Below are 17,003 nucleotides of genomic sequence, written 5' to 3'. Positions count from 1 at the left end.
GCATCATTAGATTAAATCAGTTGTAGATTGTTGTCTATTTATACTTGACTTTGTCATGCACACTTTTATTTTCATTAAATTCCATCCACCAGTGTAGGCCATTACTGATTGCTGTGCATTGCACTGCAGACAAATTAAGACAACATTTTTTGCTGCACTACCCTGCAACAGGACCCCCCATTGCAGTCTTACTGAAATAAAGGGAAGCCTACTTTTTTTTGCCATTGTTAGTGTGAAAGCCGTTTTACAGGATTACACCCACATACTGGATTACATCTGCAGTTAACAATAAAAATTCAATAGCATCCGAAATGGTTACTTCAAACAACACAGACCAGTGCTTTTCCAAATCACATCACTGAGAAGGCTCACTCTCTAAAATAATTCATGGCCTGGTTTAAGAGTGAATAAACGTGAAACGCAGTATACTTCAAGATTAAATTACCCCAATGCAGTTTTTACAGTATTAAGTTCTAGTTGTGTTAAACACAATTTTAAAAAGATACTTTTAGCCTGCCCCTTTTAGGAATACCACGCATGCATCATCAGTCTTTTATTTTGAAGGAAGTGAGAGTCCCAAGAGCAGATTATCAAAATTTTATTGGAAATTCCAAACGTTTCTGAATTTTTAATTTGAAAAGTATTTATACCAATGGAAGGAATAATCAATTTAATTATAAGGATCCATTTAGAGTTTTAACCTGTTATAAAAATGTTGGCTATGACAGCTTTTTAAATGGTTGGTGGTTCTCTACCTCCACTAAGAACCGTCGATTATGTAATCACCTCTGTTTGGCCATCTGCTGCACTGTCCACTCAGTTACAATTAGCAACACAAAATTTAGACCTAAGCTCTTTCCTGCTGCACCAACCACAGTACAATATCCAGTTCTCAGATGAACACAATGTGCCTTCAGGCCTTTCTCGTAAACACGCTATCTTCTGTACTCCTAAGGCTCCTAAGAGACTTACTGATTTTGTTGACCACATGACCCCCTCACCTAGCACTTCCTCCTACTGTCATCTATCCAGTACAGCTGGGCTTTATTGCTTTGACTTAAATCCCTTACGGATAATTTCATGAATACGTGCATTTCTGCCTGTATTTTTATGTCCAAATTAAACTGTTTTAATTCCACAACCCACTGGAGCTCACACATGTCCAGGGTACCATTGTAAAAACAACACTGGAGTTTCATTTTGTATGTTTTTCATACTCCCAATCCTATCACAGTTAAATTTAGCTTTTATTGGATTTCTCATTTTACAACTTTGTATTTGTTATTCTGTTGACAAACCTGTCTATATGTGTCACTTATTAACACTATTAATGTTCTGTTGAAATGTTCAGTAAAACATAGAAAGAGCTGAGGGAAGTACTCTGTCACTAAATTGTACTAAGCTTGACCCTATACCTAAAGCAAAACAAGCTTGTAATTTCCACTGCTGACTGCAAAATGTAGTCACAGCTGTATCACAGCTGGCACAGAAGGGTAAGTGTGTTTTGGTTCAGCTTGGGGAGACACTGTGAACACACTGACAGTCTCCCACTGCAACCCTCATGACAGCTGTCAGTCATCCTGTGCTGCACAGAGTGGCCACATTTTCACCCTTAACTTTGGACACTCAGAACAAAACATAAGGACGTTAGGATCCTGGATCCATCTTAGAATGGAAGTAACATAATCTTTGTCACCCTTGTAAAACTCGCTCAACGTTTTGCACTGGAATCATTCTTTCTGAAGTAAATACAATGTCCGATAAATCTACTGTTGTTGAATTTATCTATATTTTTTAATAACTTGGTTTAATCCTGAAAAGGTTTACTGTACTAGCGTCTCCACTTATATTTAAAGGAATAGTATGACATTTTGGGAAATGTGTTTAATTCTTTCTGGTGGAGAACAAGCTGCAGATTGATACCACCCTCGTGTCTGTTCAGTAAATATGAGGCACAACAAGAAAAGCCTGGCTCTCTACGATGTTATGGACTAAACAAACAGCTCATTAGAGAGCTTCATTTGTGCTGATGGGCTCTTTTTTTTTTTTTTTTTGGTTTGAACAGAACTAGGCTAGGTGTTGCCTTCCACTCTTTGTGCTAAGCTTTGGAAAATGGTTCATTCTTCTCATTTAACCCTGTAGGTGTAAGTACAGTAAGTGTATTTCCTAAAATGTGAAATTACTGCTTTAAGCCAAAACGTAGCACAGTTACAACCAGATGTTAATTTGTGACTATAATTTGATTCACCAAGTTGTCACACCCAACAGCCCAATCCAATATGGCAGAGAAGACGTGTCCCATTTAATGCATCGTGTTTGTAGCCTCTCTCTGGTATGAGACTATTTAAACTGTATCACCAGATGTTTATTTATTAAGAACACAAGGATAATTTGTATAGTCATAATTTAATATACATTACAAATGGGAGGTAGTCTCATCTATCTTTGTAATTGCAAGTTTTGCAATTGTGTGCTGCCCTTTTCATGACTGTTCATGGATTCAGTGCAAACCAGTTCATGGCTGAGTGCCTTGAAAAGAAGGATGTGCACCTGAGCTTTGATAGGATATTGAATTTGACAATTGTGCTCTTCAACCAGACAAAATCCATTATGAAATGAGAAAATCCTTCTATCCATGGCTTTCTCCCTTTGCCTATTTCTAACTTTCTCTAAAATGTACTGTATGTGTGAGCCCCTCAGTTCATTTCAATTTAGTATTTAGTATTGCAAAACCCAGACATGCATACAAGCAACACCTCAGATCCAATAAAATAGTCAAAAAATGTTTGAAGCTTCAATTTTCCAGCCAACTAATTTCCATTCTGGGATGTTCTTTTCCTTGTCATTGATATAAACTTACATCACCAAGCACCGTGGGACATTTTATCACCTCAGGAAATCTTGTCTCTTGCTCTACATGATCTCCCACTGTCTGACACCCTGATGCTCTTTTTAATTCGCCCTCTCCCCCATGTCAGTCAGCGTATGTGGAAGTGTTGAGCCAGTGCCAGGGCTAAGTGATTAATTAGCAACAACACAATTTGTTTTGCCTTGACAGTTGAGCTGTGCAGGTTTCAGGCCTTTGTGCAACCCTCCTGGCTCAACAGTGCACCGCTGAGATGAAGCGGAGAAAATGGTGGAGGAGATCAATATCATCAGATTGTGGCTCACAACTTCCCCTTCTGTTTGCTCTGAAACCTCTAGGAGCAGCCTGGAAGTGGGTTAAAAGGAGGAGGAAGGGATGAAGGGTTTATAGTCATGCCTGTGTTGAGTGTCCATCTTTTACTGTAAGTCTATATTCTTTTCTTGCTTTCTGCCTAAAATGTTTTATGCAGGTCGCTCTCTGCTTCGCACATCCTTTATTCAGCCATTTTCTAACTGTTTTCTCCTCTTCATTCTCTTCATTCTGTGTTGCCATCCCTCTACTTTTTTTCCAGCTTCACTTTGTCTCTTAAACTTTTTCTCACTTCTCAAACAGCAGTACTGGGGCTTTTAACAGCATGTATTCACTTAGTAAGGATACCGTCGCCTTCAGTAACAGGAATTTGCAATTATGTGTCAGGCTCAGCGCAGTGAAAGAACAATGCTGGAGAGAGTGTCCTCTGAATTCCCACACATATTTTAACATTCAGCTGTGCTTTAAAGTTCCCCACTGGTTTCATACAACTCTGTCAAGCTGCAGTTGCCACCCTTTATTTCCATCTGCATATTCGTGGATTTGTTATCCTGCCATCTGGTTTCTACATCTTCCTGAGGAGGTGCAGTTTTAGGCACCATTATATAACTGTGTGTGGAGGAGGGCTGCTTCATTGACTAATCAAATACTGGGCTGAGGTGTGGAGGACTAGTTGCCTGCAAATCACAATCAGAACATAAAACCCACCGGATTTCTTCTGAATAAAAAATATTAGTTTTACTGATGATTTCCTTTGGTTTAGGGGCATCAGTTTAAACCCAAGGGATTTTTTTCTAGCTGTTGACTATGTGCTTCAATGATTTAATGATTTATCATTTAAAAGTGTACAGCATACTGTATATTCAAATTACATATGTTAGACTGTACTGAAGCCGCTATAAAATGCCTTTTCCAAACCCAGTAATGCTTCATGTTGTATTGTAAATATAGTTTGACTTCAACTTGACAGAATTTCATTAAGTTGCATCAATATTTCACCCGAAATTTTTCTTTATGTTTCATGCTGAAATTGCCGTTTATACAGTCATTCACTGCTAAATGTTTTTTGATTATGTGAACAAAACCTGTTAACTATACACACAGTTCAATAAATGGCTCAATAAAAAACTAATTGCAGAATTGCTTCCCCTAAATCAGAGCAGTTAGTCTGACTGTGAGGCATTGAGTATAAGTCACCCAAATGGTTCAGCTACGCCCAAGAACAATGGTCCCCAGAACAACGCTCTAAAAGGGCTAACTGGCTGAATGTGGTTTTTCAAGAAAGTTCCATAAAACTAAAAAAATAATATATATAATTATATAATATAATTAGACAGCACAAAAAATGACAATGAACACCAAATTATTACAAATTTTTTGTGATTCTGTTTTTAAAATCAAACGCCCTTCAGGGTGAGAAATCCTGGGAATTGCAGGAAGACTCATGATTTCTTTCCCACACAGAATCTGACACAGGGATTTAAGATGTCTCTATACAGCTGAGAAAACCAACACTCGACAAAGTTCAACTTTCATATGAAAGATGAGAAGCCAAATGTACATAAAAATGTCAGTAGGGTCATGCAGTAGAGGAATATAGTAAAATCTATACTTCACTCTTTCAGTTCTAAAACCAACAAATGTCCTGGCATGAAGTTACTGGTAAAATCTCATGAAAAAGACAGCAGATGCATCATTGTACATAATCACTGTAGATATAACTGAATGACTGAATTATCTCCATATGTGTGCATTTGGCAGCAAGGACATACAACAGGCTGCAGCTGTAGAACGATGGCATCTGTTCATCTGTTGATAGTACGGAAATGAATGGATGCTTATGTGCCCAGATGATTATGGACAGAATTTCTTAAGCATCAAATCATACAGCATGAAAAATGCTGTGGTTATTTTAAGTAGATGGTGAAAGATGCAAATTAGAGATATTCCTGTGCACATGCCCGTTAGCAAATAATCTGGGCAACAACTGCCCCTCTGGAGCTCCTACACTGGACAATAGGACTTCAGTTTTTACCATCAGCCCTCCTACACAGCTGTACTAAACCTAATTGTCCTGTCATGTGTCCTTGTCCACAGAGGGTGGTCAGATCAACAACAATGTGGGAACGGGCTCAAACATGGGCCAGCAGCACCCCTACCCTGCCCTCAGCCAGCTGGCTCACGTCTATGAGCAGCAGCAACAACAGCAGCAACAACAGCAGCAGCAGCAACAAAACAAGGATTTCAACAAGTACGCTTCCTTGAAGGCTGTGGGTGAGTGTCTGTCAAGCTTCTTATTGTCTTAACATCTTTCAATTTTAAACCAACTAAAACACAGAGAACATATAAGCAGGTTGCAATAGGCAGCACACACTGATGGGTGCTGATTTTACCAGCTGTTGCTGCGGGCTCTGACTAGTCATGTTTGGAGTGGGTGCATCGTTGTCACAATAAATCTTGGGGCTTCCCCTGTTCTTGTTGCGGAGTCACCAGCTGATGCATCGTGACTTGGCAGTGAGAAGTTGATCTTATGAAACAGGGACCTGGTGTTATGTTTTATTCATTTCTTGCTTAAATAAAGATCCTCCTTAGCGTTCCCAAAACAATTAGCAAAAAGAAAAAAAAAAACACACACACACACACAACTATTGCATTTTCCCTCCCTTAACTCTCCGGATAATAATTTACATAAAGGGTAGCAGATGATTTTTCTGGAGGTCTCCTGGAATGATGCAACTGAACTCTGGTATCTCACAGGCAGATCTGACAGGCGTTATTGATTGCACTACCAAACAGGGCGCATGGTAAAACAATAACAGCCTGCTTTTCAAGCTGTTTGACAGCTATAGGCATACACTAAATTCAGTGAGCTCAGTTGCCAGTGGAGCTGATTTGAATTTGCCTCACCCTGCCCATATGTTATTGGCAGTGGCATCACTATTTTATAACCTGAACACATTTGAGCCTGACTTGTGAATTTTTCAGTGTGTCCTGTCAGCTTGTTTATGCTAGACAGGTACAGTACCCTGTTTTCTTACTTGATTCAGAATTCAACCCACTCATGCCAGATATCATGAACAAACACATCGGCCTAGTTGTGTAAACAGCTACAGCATAGTATTTGTCAGCATTTGTGCCCTATATTAGAAAAATAATCAGAAGAGCCTTTTCCTCCATGCCAAACAGCAGAAAGTCAAATATTAGATTCAGATGACACATGTAGGTGTGAACTTCCTCTGTATTGTAAATGTGCCTCCCTACACCACACTGCATGTGGAAGGCTGAGTCATCTGCAGACATATTACAGTAATAAATTATCATGCTTATTTATGCTGAGAACTGCTTTGTGCCCCGAAACAAGAAGATATTGCTTCATTATAACAGCAGTTTATATGAGCTGCCCACAAAACTGCAACAGATGGATAATAAGTGATAAGTGGACAGATCGTTTTGAGTTTAATGAAAAGCCACCCCGAAGAAGAGCTTCACTGGAAATTGTGACTGTCATCCCGAGTCCTGGATCTTTCAGTGGTGTGTTTTTATTACAACTTCTGTTTCAGTTTCCAGGAGTCAAAGAACAAAGCAATTCTTTCTCAGCGTAACATTTCTGACCAACAGTCAACAAGGACAGAGAGAGTCCATCATAGCCAGTGCCAATTTCCCCGCTGATAGGGGACAATAGATCAGAGTGCAGCGCAGTCACAAGCTATGCCGCAATTTATTCCTCAGCCGGAAAACTTCACTCTCTGATGATAGGCTACTGCTGTTCTTTCATCTCACACCAAAAGCTGCACAGGATGGCATTTTGGGAAATGTAGGAAATTTCCAACTGTAGCAAAAAATATATGTCCAGGTAAAGAAAAACAGGTACAAGAAAAGGTTCTAGCAAATTTTTGAATACTTGATATGTGATCACCATGCACGACTAACATTAGAACTCTTTCAACAAGAAAACCTCTATAAAACAATCAACCACAGGAGATCACTCAATGCACAGTCTGCTTCATTGCAATGACTTTGCTTTGTGGATAACCATGGGTTTTACTCTTGCAGCAGAATCACTATTCTCCACTGCTGGACAGCTAACATAATGACAACACGGTGGAGTGCACCACTCTTCCTTTTTGTTTAACCCCCACTTGCTTCAGAGCCCACAGACCAACTTCTGTTTTTCTGTTGGTCTGTAAATTAAAGTGATTTTCAGAGACTGCAACATGCATCCAAATGAACGCGGTTTGCTGTTTCACATTAAAAAAAAAAAAAGCTGCATACACCCACACACTTTTCTGTTTGAAAACAACCATCATGAGGAACATCTAGCCAAAGACTCGACAGTTATATTTCATAATGCATTCCAGTAAAATAAAAACACAAGTAGATGGATTTCACTGGAGTAACAGCTTGAAACCTGAATCGGTTATGTATCAAGAATTAAATCTGAATTGAATGGTAACTGACCTGTGAGACTTCCAGATATCCCCACATCTACTAACACTAAGCACATTTATGGGTGGAGGGGGGGGCATTAGTCGTTTAAAATTCACGCTCCAGCGTTTTATTGTGCACATGAATACAAACAGTTTGTCTTTTCTCACTGAAGTGAGTAATGTTCCTGCAATAACTCTGACATAAATTGTTCATTTGCGATTACTGTGCGAGTGGATTAAGCCTCCATAACTGGATTGTTGACTGATGTTCCTAAAGCACACAGTGTTGCAGTATACTCTGAAAGGTTGGAGGCAAAATGTACACGACTTCATGGCTGAAAAATCCAAAGCTACCAGTTCTTTTACAATGAGGAAAATTCGTACACTTGGGTTTGCACAGAGCCTTATTTGCAAAGACTAATTTGAGTCCAGGCTGCAAAGTAGACATGACATGTAAGCCTTTTAGCACATGTATCAATTTTCCTCCCTTTCTCCTCTTCAGCTCCTTTCAAAACCACTTCTTCTTTTTCTGCTTTTTCATATCTAAAATGGCCATCATCGTCCCTTCACCACCTCTCCTAGACCATTTTCCTCCCTCCTGTTTGCTCTTTACCTTTAATGTCATGGCTCGTTTTCCTCTCCCTCATCATCCTCCTCCTGTTCCTCCCTCTGCACCTTTCCCCTTCATTTCCCTCACTCCTCCCCCCACTTCCCATTTTCTCCTCTTTTTATCATCCACCTCCTGTCATCTCTCTTGCATTTCCCCTCATTTTTTCTTCTTGCTTCTTTTGTCTCCTTCTCCCACACTCCTCTTTACCCCCAGATCTCTTCCCACCTCAGTTCCTCACGTTACATATAGCCCCTTAAAGAATCACTGGGCTGCTAATCTCAATCTTCTCTTACAGCAGCTCACATCTGATTCCATTTCTGTAATTGAAGGAAGGACTCACCCTCTCAGGCTCACACTTGACTGACAGATTTCCATTCCACGAGTGGTATTCAAAGAGGCACCTACATATGAAATGATTGGAAACCTGTCCGGAGACGTGCAGCGCAGGAGCCTGGGATTCCATGAGGCGAACTGACATTACTGTGAGTCCGTTGACGGGGACGTCACACACGAGCTTTGAAAAATGTGTGTGTTTAGAGAGAGAAGAGGAGCTATAGCAGTGACAGATGGAAAGGGGAACGGATGACAGCAAACAAAACCAAAACGCCGGCAGTGGCTATTTTGGAAGTCACCTTCGTGTGAGCTCTGCTAATCTTGAACAACACGAACGCATTTTGTTTTTCTACTTCTCTCCTACACACTGCTGAGCAACACAAGTTTAAATCAACACTGTTTCCTCAACATACTTCCCAACTGCCTTTTTTACTTTTCTTTAATTGCCTCTGCCACTTTCCCAGTGGTCTACTATCTAGCTGATAAGCCACACTTCTGTCAGTCGATATGTCCACTCTCCCCCTGTGCATCTATATAAGGTCACTTTATTGAACTCTAACTGCAACCAAGGCAAAAAACCAACTAATAACGGTCCCTGGATGCAGACCTGTAACTGAGCCCAGAAGAGGATGCATTCTTCTACAAGTGCAAATGACCAATTATGGCCCACCATCTAATGCAAACCTGCTCTGCTACATCTACCAACAGCCATAAGGCCTAAACAGCACAAAAAGCCGACTACTCACTGAAGGCTGCTGGGAAACTAAAGGTTTAAACACATTTGCTTCCATCCAGCAAGTCTGATTTTTATCCTTTAGTTTTCTACACACCCTGCTTGCTGCTGTAGTATTTATTGCATTGTTTCGTATGGAGGACTTGGCAAAAAAAATCATTTGATGAAATTGATGAAATTTGATGAAACTTTTTTTATAAGGTAGAGTTTAACTGTACAGTATATCCTCACACCTCACATGTTAGTTTCAATTGGTTCCAGGAGAAACCAGGCGCTAACAAGTAAGAGACCACAAAATACTGTAGGATTCACAATGCTGTTCAAAATATCCATCTGACAATTATAGAGATATTTCAGAATGGACCAACAGCAGAGTTGTTCTTGCACAATATTTGGGGAATAATATGTTTTCTATAGAATATTAAGATGATGGTGACTTACCTTTGTGGTTAACGTTGGTTCTCCCTGCAACCTGTGTATTCTCAATATCAGCATGGACACCAGTCTGTCTGGACTGTCTAGACAACAGAAATAAGGTCATAGAGTTAGTTAAGTCACTTACACAAATGCATTTCTGTGTAAACAGTATTTGAGTTAAAATCTCATCAAAATATTCCTCTGCTGCACTTTCTTGAGGCAAAATCATCAGTTATGCAATAAATAATCAATGTTGGTCCATCTTGCAATAGTCCAGAGTTGTCAATAAACCATGACTGGCAGGCTGGAGCTTCATTGTCTTGTTTTTAAATGCTGTGGCCTGTGAGAAGAGTTTTCACATTCATTACTGTCTGGACTGGAAAACCTGAGTTTGCTTCCCTGTGCTTCCCTGTGCGTGCATATAAACACATTTTCCTGTGTTGCATTTATGTTTTATTACATTTATCAAACGTAAAATATTTCAGTCTCAGTTTTGTCAGGCGCAGTCAGAGAGCACAGTACTGCACTCGCCACGGACCTGGAGATGCAGCCCAGCTGTGGTCAGGTCAGCAGGACAGCCAGTACGCACTACAAGCTATAACACATCAACTGACCTGCACAACAATAACAACAACAATAATAATAATAAATTACTGCTAGCATAACTTGACAGAGAGCATGAAGTTTGCAATTGTATTTCTTGCCAATTGTGGGTTTCGCCTGAAATTGCTGTATTTCACAGTGGAGACAGTAACTGAGAGCAAGCTCAGATTAGACTGTACACTCTGAGGCAACAATGAATGTCTTTATAGTAGAACATTTTCTTGCCAAAGAATATAACCACGTAGATCACTTTACTTTGAATGTGGAAAAGCCTCCCAGAAAGCATTTACTTCATCATAAGATATAAACCTCTCCATTGACATCCAGGGTAATGGATGTGTTTGGCTATGGTGGCAGCATTATGACACAGAAATCCACCCACTTATAATAAACACTCAGCAATAAATTTCTTTGAAATTGCAAAAATCTATTGTAACGTCAAAAAAAAAACTTTATTGAAAGTTTTAAAGGTTTTGGCAGTGGACGACCGAACTAGCTAATAAAAAACAAATCGTCACACTGGTCTAACCCTATTCAGGTCTTAATGGTATTGGTCCTGAGGGGCTTGAGAGAAGCAGTCCTTGATTTATCTCCAGATGCATAATGTGTGTTAGTCTCTGTGGGATGCTGGCCTTTCTCAGGCAGAGGCATGCAGAGCCCACACTGTGTAACAGTGGTGCTTTCCATTTCCACTCACGTATGCTGCTGGATGTGTGCACTGTTGAGCTGACTGTTGGTGGATTGATTCACCTGTCGCCTGAGCAAGTTTGATCCCCAGGGGCGGTCTAGCAAGGACTCGGCAGGTGACGCGCTTCTCTCCCTCCACTCTCCTACTCACTCTCATCCCCCCTATGCTATACCTCCACAGGGACACTCACTCGCTTCTCTCCCCGTTCACAGAGCAATAATCTAGATTTATAGTTACAGCGGCAAAGCAAACTCACTGAGTGTGTCAACTTTATCTTCAAGGATGTAAAGGCAACACGGGCTAAAGAGTAACGGCTCAAATGCAAGCATGGATCTGGTAGGAGAACAAAAGTTTCCCAGTAATAAGAAAGACTGTAGCTTGGTGTCTGACAAAGGGATACATAAATGCTGAGGTTTTAAAGCTGACTGCTTTAAGACGAACTCAAACACACAAGTAAAAGTCTGCATTCAAAAATTTTACTTGGGAAAAAAAACTATTAGCAGCCAAATATACTTGAAGTACAGTACCCAATAGCACATCTCACATGAATGTATTTCTTATTTTTCTATTATATTTATTGATGCAATATTGGATTTATCAATTCATTGTAGCAATGTAGATATTAACTAATACGTGGTTTTATTTGAGCTGCTTTACACACTGTTGGGTAGCTTATGCATTTCCTACCGATCAATAATGTTTCATGATTAGACTTTATTTTGTTTTATTCATCTGATGCCAGAAAGTAGCTAGTAACTAAAGTTACAAAAATTATACTTTCCTCTGAAATGTATAAATATGAAGTAGCAGAAAAGAGAACTACTCAAGTACAGATAGCTCAAAATTGTACTTAAATACAGTATTTGAGTAAATGTACTTGTTTTCCCCCGTTACACGTTTATTTCTGTGCTGCCATTCATGCCAGGACAGAAACAGGAAAAAATGTATCCATATGAATGAAGTATATATGTCATACATTTGACTTGCCACAGGCCCCCCGAGCCAACCACAATGTAAACAATGTAAAACAACCATCTGCATTTTGAGACAATAGACCTGCACCACTGGATATACTATTTGACAAGTGGAATGCATACAGTACATTGTAACAACCTTGGACCCATGCCTTTGGCTGGCAACTTTTTGTCTCATCCAAAAATACCAAATGCTGCATACAAATGCATCAGAAAGATCTAAGCTCTGAACTCTCACATCTCTTTATATGGTCCATGTTTGAAAAATAACTACCACGCATAACTAGTGCATGTTCAAATGGCTGCACATTTTCTTCCAGACATCTTTCTACCTTTTATCATAGTGAACACCACCCCAGCACACAGACATGAGATGTTTCCTTGGCTTTATAAGGGAGGAAGAGGCGATGTGGAGGAGACATTCTGGGCCTTTCTTTTGATTTTACTCCTCCAGTGGCACAACAGGCCTCAATATGCAGGCGTATACAACAGCCCTGACACCCTGGTTGGTCACTTTCATGAGGGGAGGCTGACTAACAAAGTTAAAATATACATAAGGTTTGTTTTACAACTTTTTCAGATGGTGGGAGTAAAAAAAGAATTGGATGTTTTATCTAATATTCTGCCTTTGTGTGTCTGTCTTAGTTTGGAGCTGCAGAAAGTCTTATTTTGTGAGTCACTATACATAATAGTTTTGTTTTCTGTGTTTCCCACAGGAGCAAAAACAGAAAAGCCAACGATATTGTTTTTTCCTACAGCTGAACAAACAGTCAAACTGGAGAAACTAATTTATTTAGATTTCAACATTTAACCCTAGATTTCAGCTGTGCTTTTTAGCAGCTCTGTCCTGTCTGCTTAACATTTTCATTAGATCTCTGTTTCTCTCCCTTCCTTTTCTGTCAGCTGCCAAGTACAATGGTGAACTCTACAACAAGCGCCGACTGATGGTGGAGCTGCCAACAAAAGGTGGTCTTCCTCTTCAGCCAATGGGCAACTCCAGATCCCCTATGGGCAACATGTCATCGATGACCACCAATCCCATGGCTTCAAACCCCATGACCTCCAATCCTATGAACCCCAACATCACTCAGATGACTTCAATGACCCCAGTGACATCAATGACACCCATGACCTCCCTCACCCCGATGACCTCCCTTACCCCAATGACTTCCCTTACCCCAATGACTTCCCTTACCCCAATGACCTCCCTTACCCCAATGACTTCCCTTACCCCAATGACCTCCATGACACCTATGACCTCCCTGGGTCCACTGACTCCAGAGCCAGTGGCCACCTATGTCACAGAGATGCCAAGCATCTCCTCCATCTCAACCCTCCCAACAGAACGGCACATAGCTGGTGGAGGAGGGGGACTCAAGCCAAATGGCCAGAAACCCAAAGGCAGCCATGGCCACGTTACCCACAGCTCTCACACCCATGTTTACAGCCACAGTAGCAAACCGCCAGGACTCGGGGCCACCTCCCTGGCACACATGGCAGGGACCATGCCAGGTGGCACATCCCTGGGCATGTCCAGGGCCGCCCAGACTGCCATTGGCCCTAGCTCAGCTACAATGGGCCGCCCATTGGCATATAGTTCCAACACAATTGCGACTGGGCATGCAATGGGGTTGGGGCTAAAGGGCTGGGATGGGACTGAGACGGTGGGCCGGAGGAAGATCTATGGGCACAAGAGGCCTCAGTGTACTGTGCTGGAGCCGAACCAGCTCCATGCCACTAGAGGCCACAGTCACAGCCAACACTTCCTCCCAACACAGCCCTACTTTGTGACCAACAGCAAGACAGAGGTGACTGTGTGAGAGAGGAAGAAAGGGAGAAAAAGAGGGTGAAAGGATGCATGTGGGGTGGTGGCACAAGTAATCTCTGAGTGGAGACACCAACTCCTGGGGTGCTCAAAGGTGCAGATCTATGTGTGGGTTTGTGTGAAGAAGTCGAGGTTTGTTGGTATACTGGTGAGTGTGGTGGGACAGTGACACCATGTCTGATTGGTCCTGGTTTCAGAGAGTTCACTAAATCACTGAAGAAACCTCTGTTGTCAAGAGGTGGCATCTGCAACCATAATAACTAAGAGCCTACAGAGCAGGCATGTCAGTACACCTGTGGTGATATTAGAGTGTGGTCTAACATCTTTAAAATGATAATATCTGTGCAGAGTGCAAGTGGAACTGATAATAAAATGGATTGGCTTTAATGTAAGATCCAAACCCAGAAGCAATATAAGGGATTGAGTGCTAAGCACAGAGGCATCGTGGGAAAGGAGAAATACATCAAGTTGCTCAACTGCCCAACAAAGCGTTGAATGGTTTGGAAGAAATAACATTCCCTCATGATTCAACGCAAAATCTCCTGAGGGCTTTGAAACAGACACACGCGATGAGGGCGCTAGGCTTTGGACTGCAGAGATGCACGGCTTTGTACCGTGGCTATTCAGAAGCGCCTTCGTAAGCTCTGCAACTAAAGGTTGCCCTTTTACCACAAGGCTCCACCACAGCGAATGGAGACTGTTGCACTGACATTGCTCTGCTCTGATCTCGTCTGTGTGGTGACAGCTGGCCCAGAGGAGGGATAAGGAGGCAGCATCTGGATGATGATGCCACAGCTAGCAGAGGCTCCTCTCAGCATCATTTTCTCTCTCTAATACATACAAACGCACAGAAACATACACGTACAGACAGGTTTTCCAACAACACACACTTACATTATATACTGTAGAAACACACCATGGGTTTTTGAAGAATGATTACATTTAATTGCCAGATAGCTGATATTTTGATTTCTGCATATTTGTCATCTTTAAATTTTACTGTTACAAAAATTCAGTTCAGCATTTCCCCAAAATGATATTCCTCTCTTGAATCTGGGCACTGCGGTAAAATTCTCATTTATTAGAAATGGCAGTCAGGTCATTTTGATTCAGTCACAGGTTTTTAATACATGACTACACCTGAATTAGAACTGTTTAATGACTGACCCCACATTTATGACTTACATTAAATTTGAAGCTACAGGCAGCTGTCTATTAGTTTACCCTAGCACAAAGACATGGGACAGGGGGGTGTTAGTGCCTAGTCTGGTTCTGTCCAGTTGTACAGTAATAAAATCTGCCTAGAAACACCTCAAAATAATAAACCTGAAGTGCGTCATTGTCACTGCGACAACTGCGACAACACTGGGCAACAAAATGTTAAACTCCAGTTAAAAAAATAATAAAATGTGCAAAAAATGGACTGTTTTGATGTAGCTCTGGGCAGAAAGGGCCTTACTGGCAGTGGACAAAACGGATTGTCTAATTAAAAATATGTTCTATGTATTAATTTAAAGGGAACGTGGACAGCACAGATACTGTACATATAAAGGACAAGTAACTATATGCCTGAAATATTTAATTGGGTCAACAAAACGTGCACATTGGCTTCTCAGCATTTTAATACTGGACCTAATGATTCCACTTTTTTACTTTTAGACAATAGCTCTTGCTTTTGCCACTCTAATAAGTGCATAATAATACCACTTTTTTTTCTTTTTTTAAATGGTAATGGAAGATGCTGCCATAAGAAAATAGGCCTGATTAGATCACTCACTGTACTCAAGCCTTAGCTAAAAAAAAACATCACAAGCAGCAGAAAAAAAAAACTATCTGGGTTACATGACTCAAACACAAAAATAAATCCTTAAGTCTGGCAAATAGGCCAAATCTTCTAAGGGCTTCTCCATGCATATTTGCTTATTTTGTAATTATGAGATACTTTTTAGCAGCTGCAGCTACTGTTATCATTTTGATCTTATTATCTAAAGTGCTGCTTCCATCTCTATGACTCTCTTTAGTGCGATTAAGATGCATTTGTAAGTGATCAGGTTGTACTCGGTGCTTTGCCACATTAAAAATGTGAAGCATTTGACGTACATGTAAATGCGGTTATGTCATAGACATTTGTGTGTAGTTCCAACAGAAACACAACAAAAATGTCCGTTTTAAAGCATGTAAATATAAAAGAAAGAACAAGACTACGTGTACCACACTATGTATCCAGCCTGCATCTATAGTAGATCTGAGGTGCAACAGGAGGTCTAATACCACAGCTTCTAAATCAAAAGCAAGTTGAAATAACTAAGTCAGCCAAGTGTAAGATCGGGGGGGTGGGCTGCTGTAGGAGGGGATATTTTTGCTTCAAGTGGCTGAACCTCTACTGCCTTGAGGGTCACATGACTGGAAAACTGAGATCAAATTGAAGCTGTGGAAGAGAAGTTAAGGAGTCATCACGGCATTAAAATGTATCACACCCAGCACATGCACACACGAAGAGAATACATTAACATGAAGAGAATACATTACAGGGTGGACTCTGCTTACCTTCTGCTCCCACAGTGCTGAGCGGCAGGCGTCATCACAGCAGAGTCAGTACTGTTACTGCGCCTGTTGTACATGAAAGACTGTGAAACTCCAGACCTTGGCCCTTTGTAGCGATAACTGATATTATGCTTTTATATATATAAATAGCCTTTCACTGTCTCTCTTTCCATGCTTTTTTTCCTTCTACCCTTCTTTTCACCCCTCTTTCTGCTTTGCTCCCACCATGTCTTAAAGGAAGACCTTCAGAGCAGAGTGATGAATCTTTTCTGTGATAGTGAAATACACTTATGATGAGACAGTGAATAATAATTCACCCCCACCTTGAAAGGCATGATTGGTTTTTCCATTGTTCTAGCAGGAAATATATGTGATTGATTCTTTGTGCCAAAAAAATGTAATTCAGTTTGCAATTTTGTACCAGTGTGTGTCCTGAACACTACACATATTTCACTTTATAACTCTGTGTGTATGCCTGTGTGTGTGAGAGAAGCCAAAGTTGGCATATGATTAATGTCTCTGAAGAACTCAGAACTCAAACAAACAAACCAAACAAAGTGAATCATATATAAATGGAGTGCACAATCCCATGAACCTGTTTGCTTCAAATGAAAATCCTTCACCAGTTATGTTTTTTTTTTTTTTTTTGCTCCTCCTTGTATTTATTTCCTCAC

The 17,003-nt window shown here is 40.7% G+C and overlaps 1 protein-coding gene across 1 annotated transcript in view; it reads left to right on the top strand.

The window, feature by feature from the left end:
- Positions 1 to 16,094, top strand: part of shisa9a (shisa family member 9a) — a 40,039-nt gene extending 23,945 nt beyond the window's left edge. The window contains exons 3-4 of the mRNA XM_026314684.1: positions 5,273 to 5,449; positions 12,864 to 16,094. Of these exons, the coding sequence (XP_026170469.1) occupies positions 5,273 to 5,449; positions 12,864 to 13,780 (1,094 nt within the window). The 3' untranslated portion in view covers positions 13,781 to 16,094. The remainder of the gene's footprint in view (positions 1 to 5,272; positions 5,450 to 12,863) is intronic.
- Positions 16,095 to 17,003: the final 909 nt, after the last annotated feature.

This window comes from Mastacembelus armatus, chromosome 19 (assembly GCF_900324485.2).
Source record: "Mastacembelus armatus chromosome 19, fMasArm1.2, whole genome shotgun sequence".
Lineage (NCBI taxonomy): Eukaryota > Metazoa > Chordata > Actinopteri > Synbranchiformes > Mastacembelidae > Mastacembelus > Mastacembelus armatus.
Note: the sequence above shows the minus strand (reverse complement) of the source record. Positions and strands in the feature narration are given on the sequence as shown.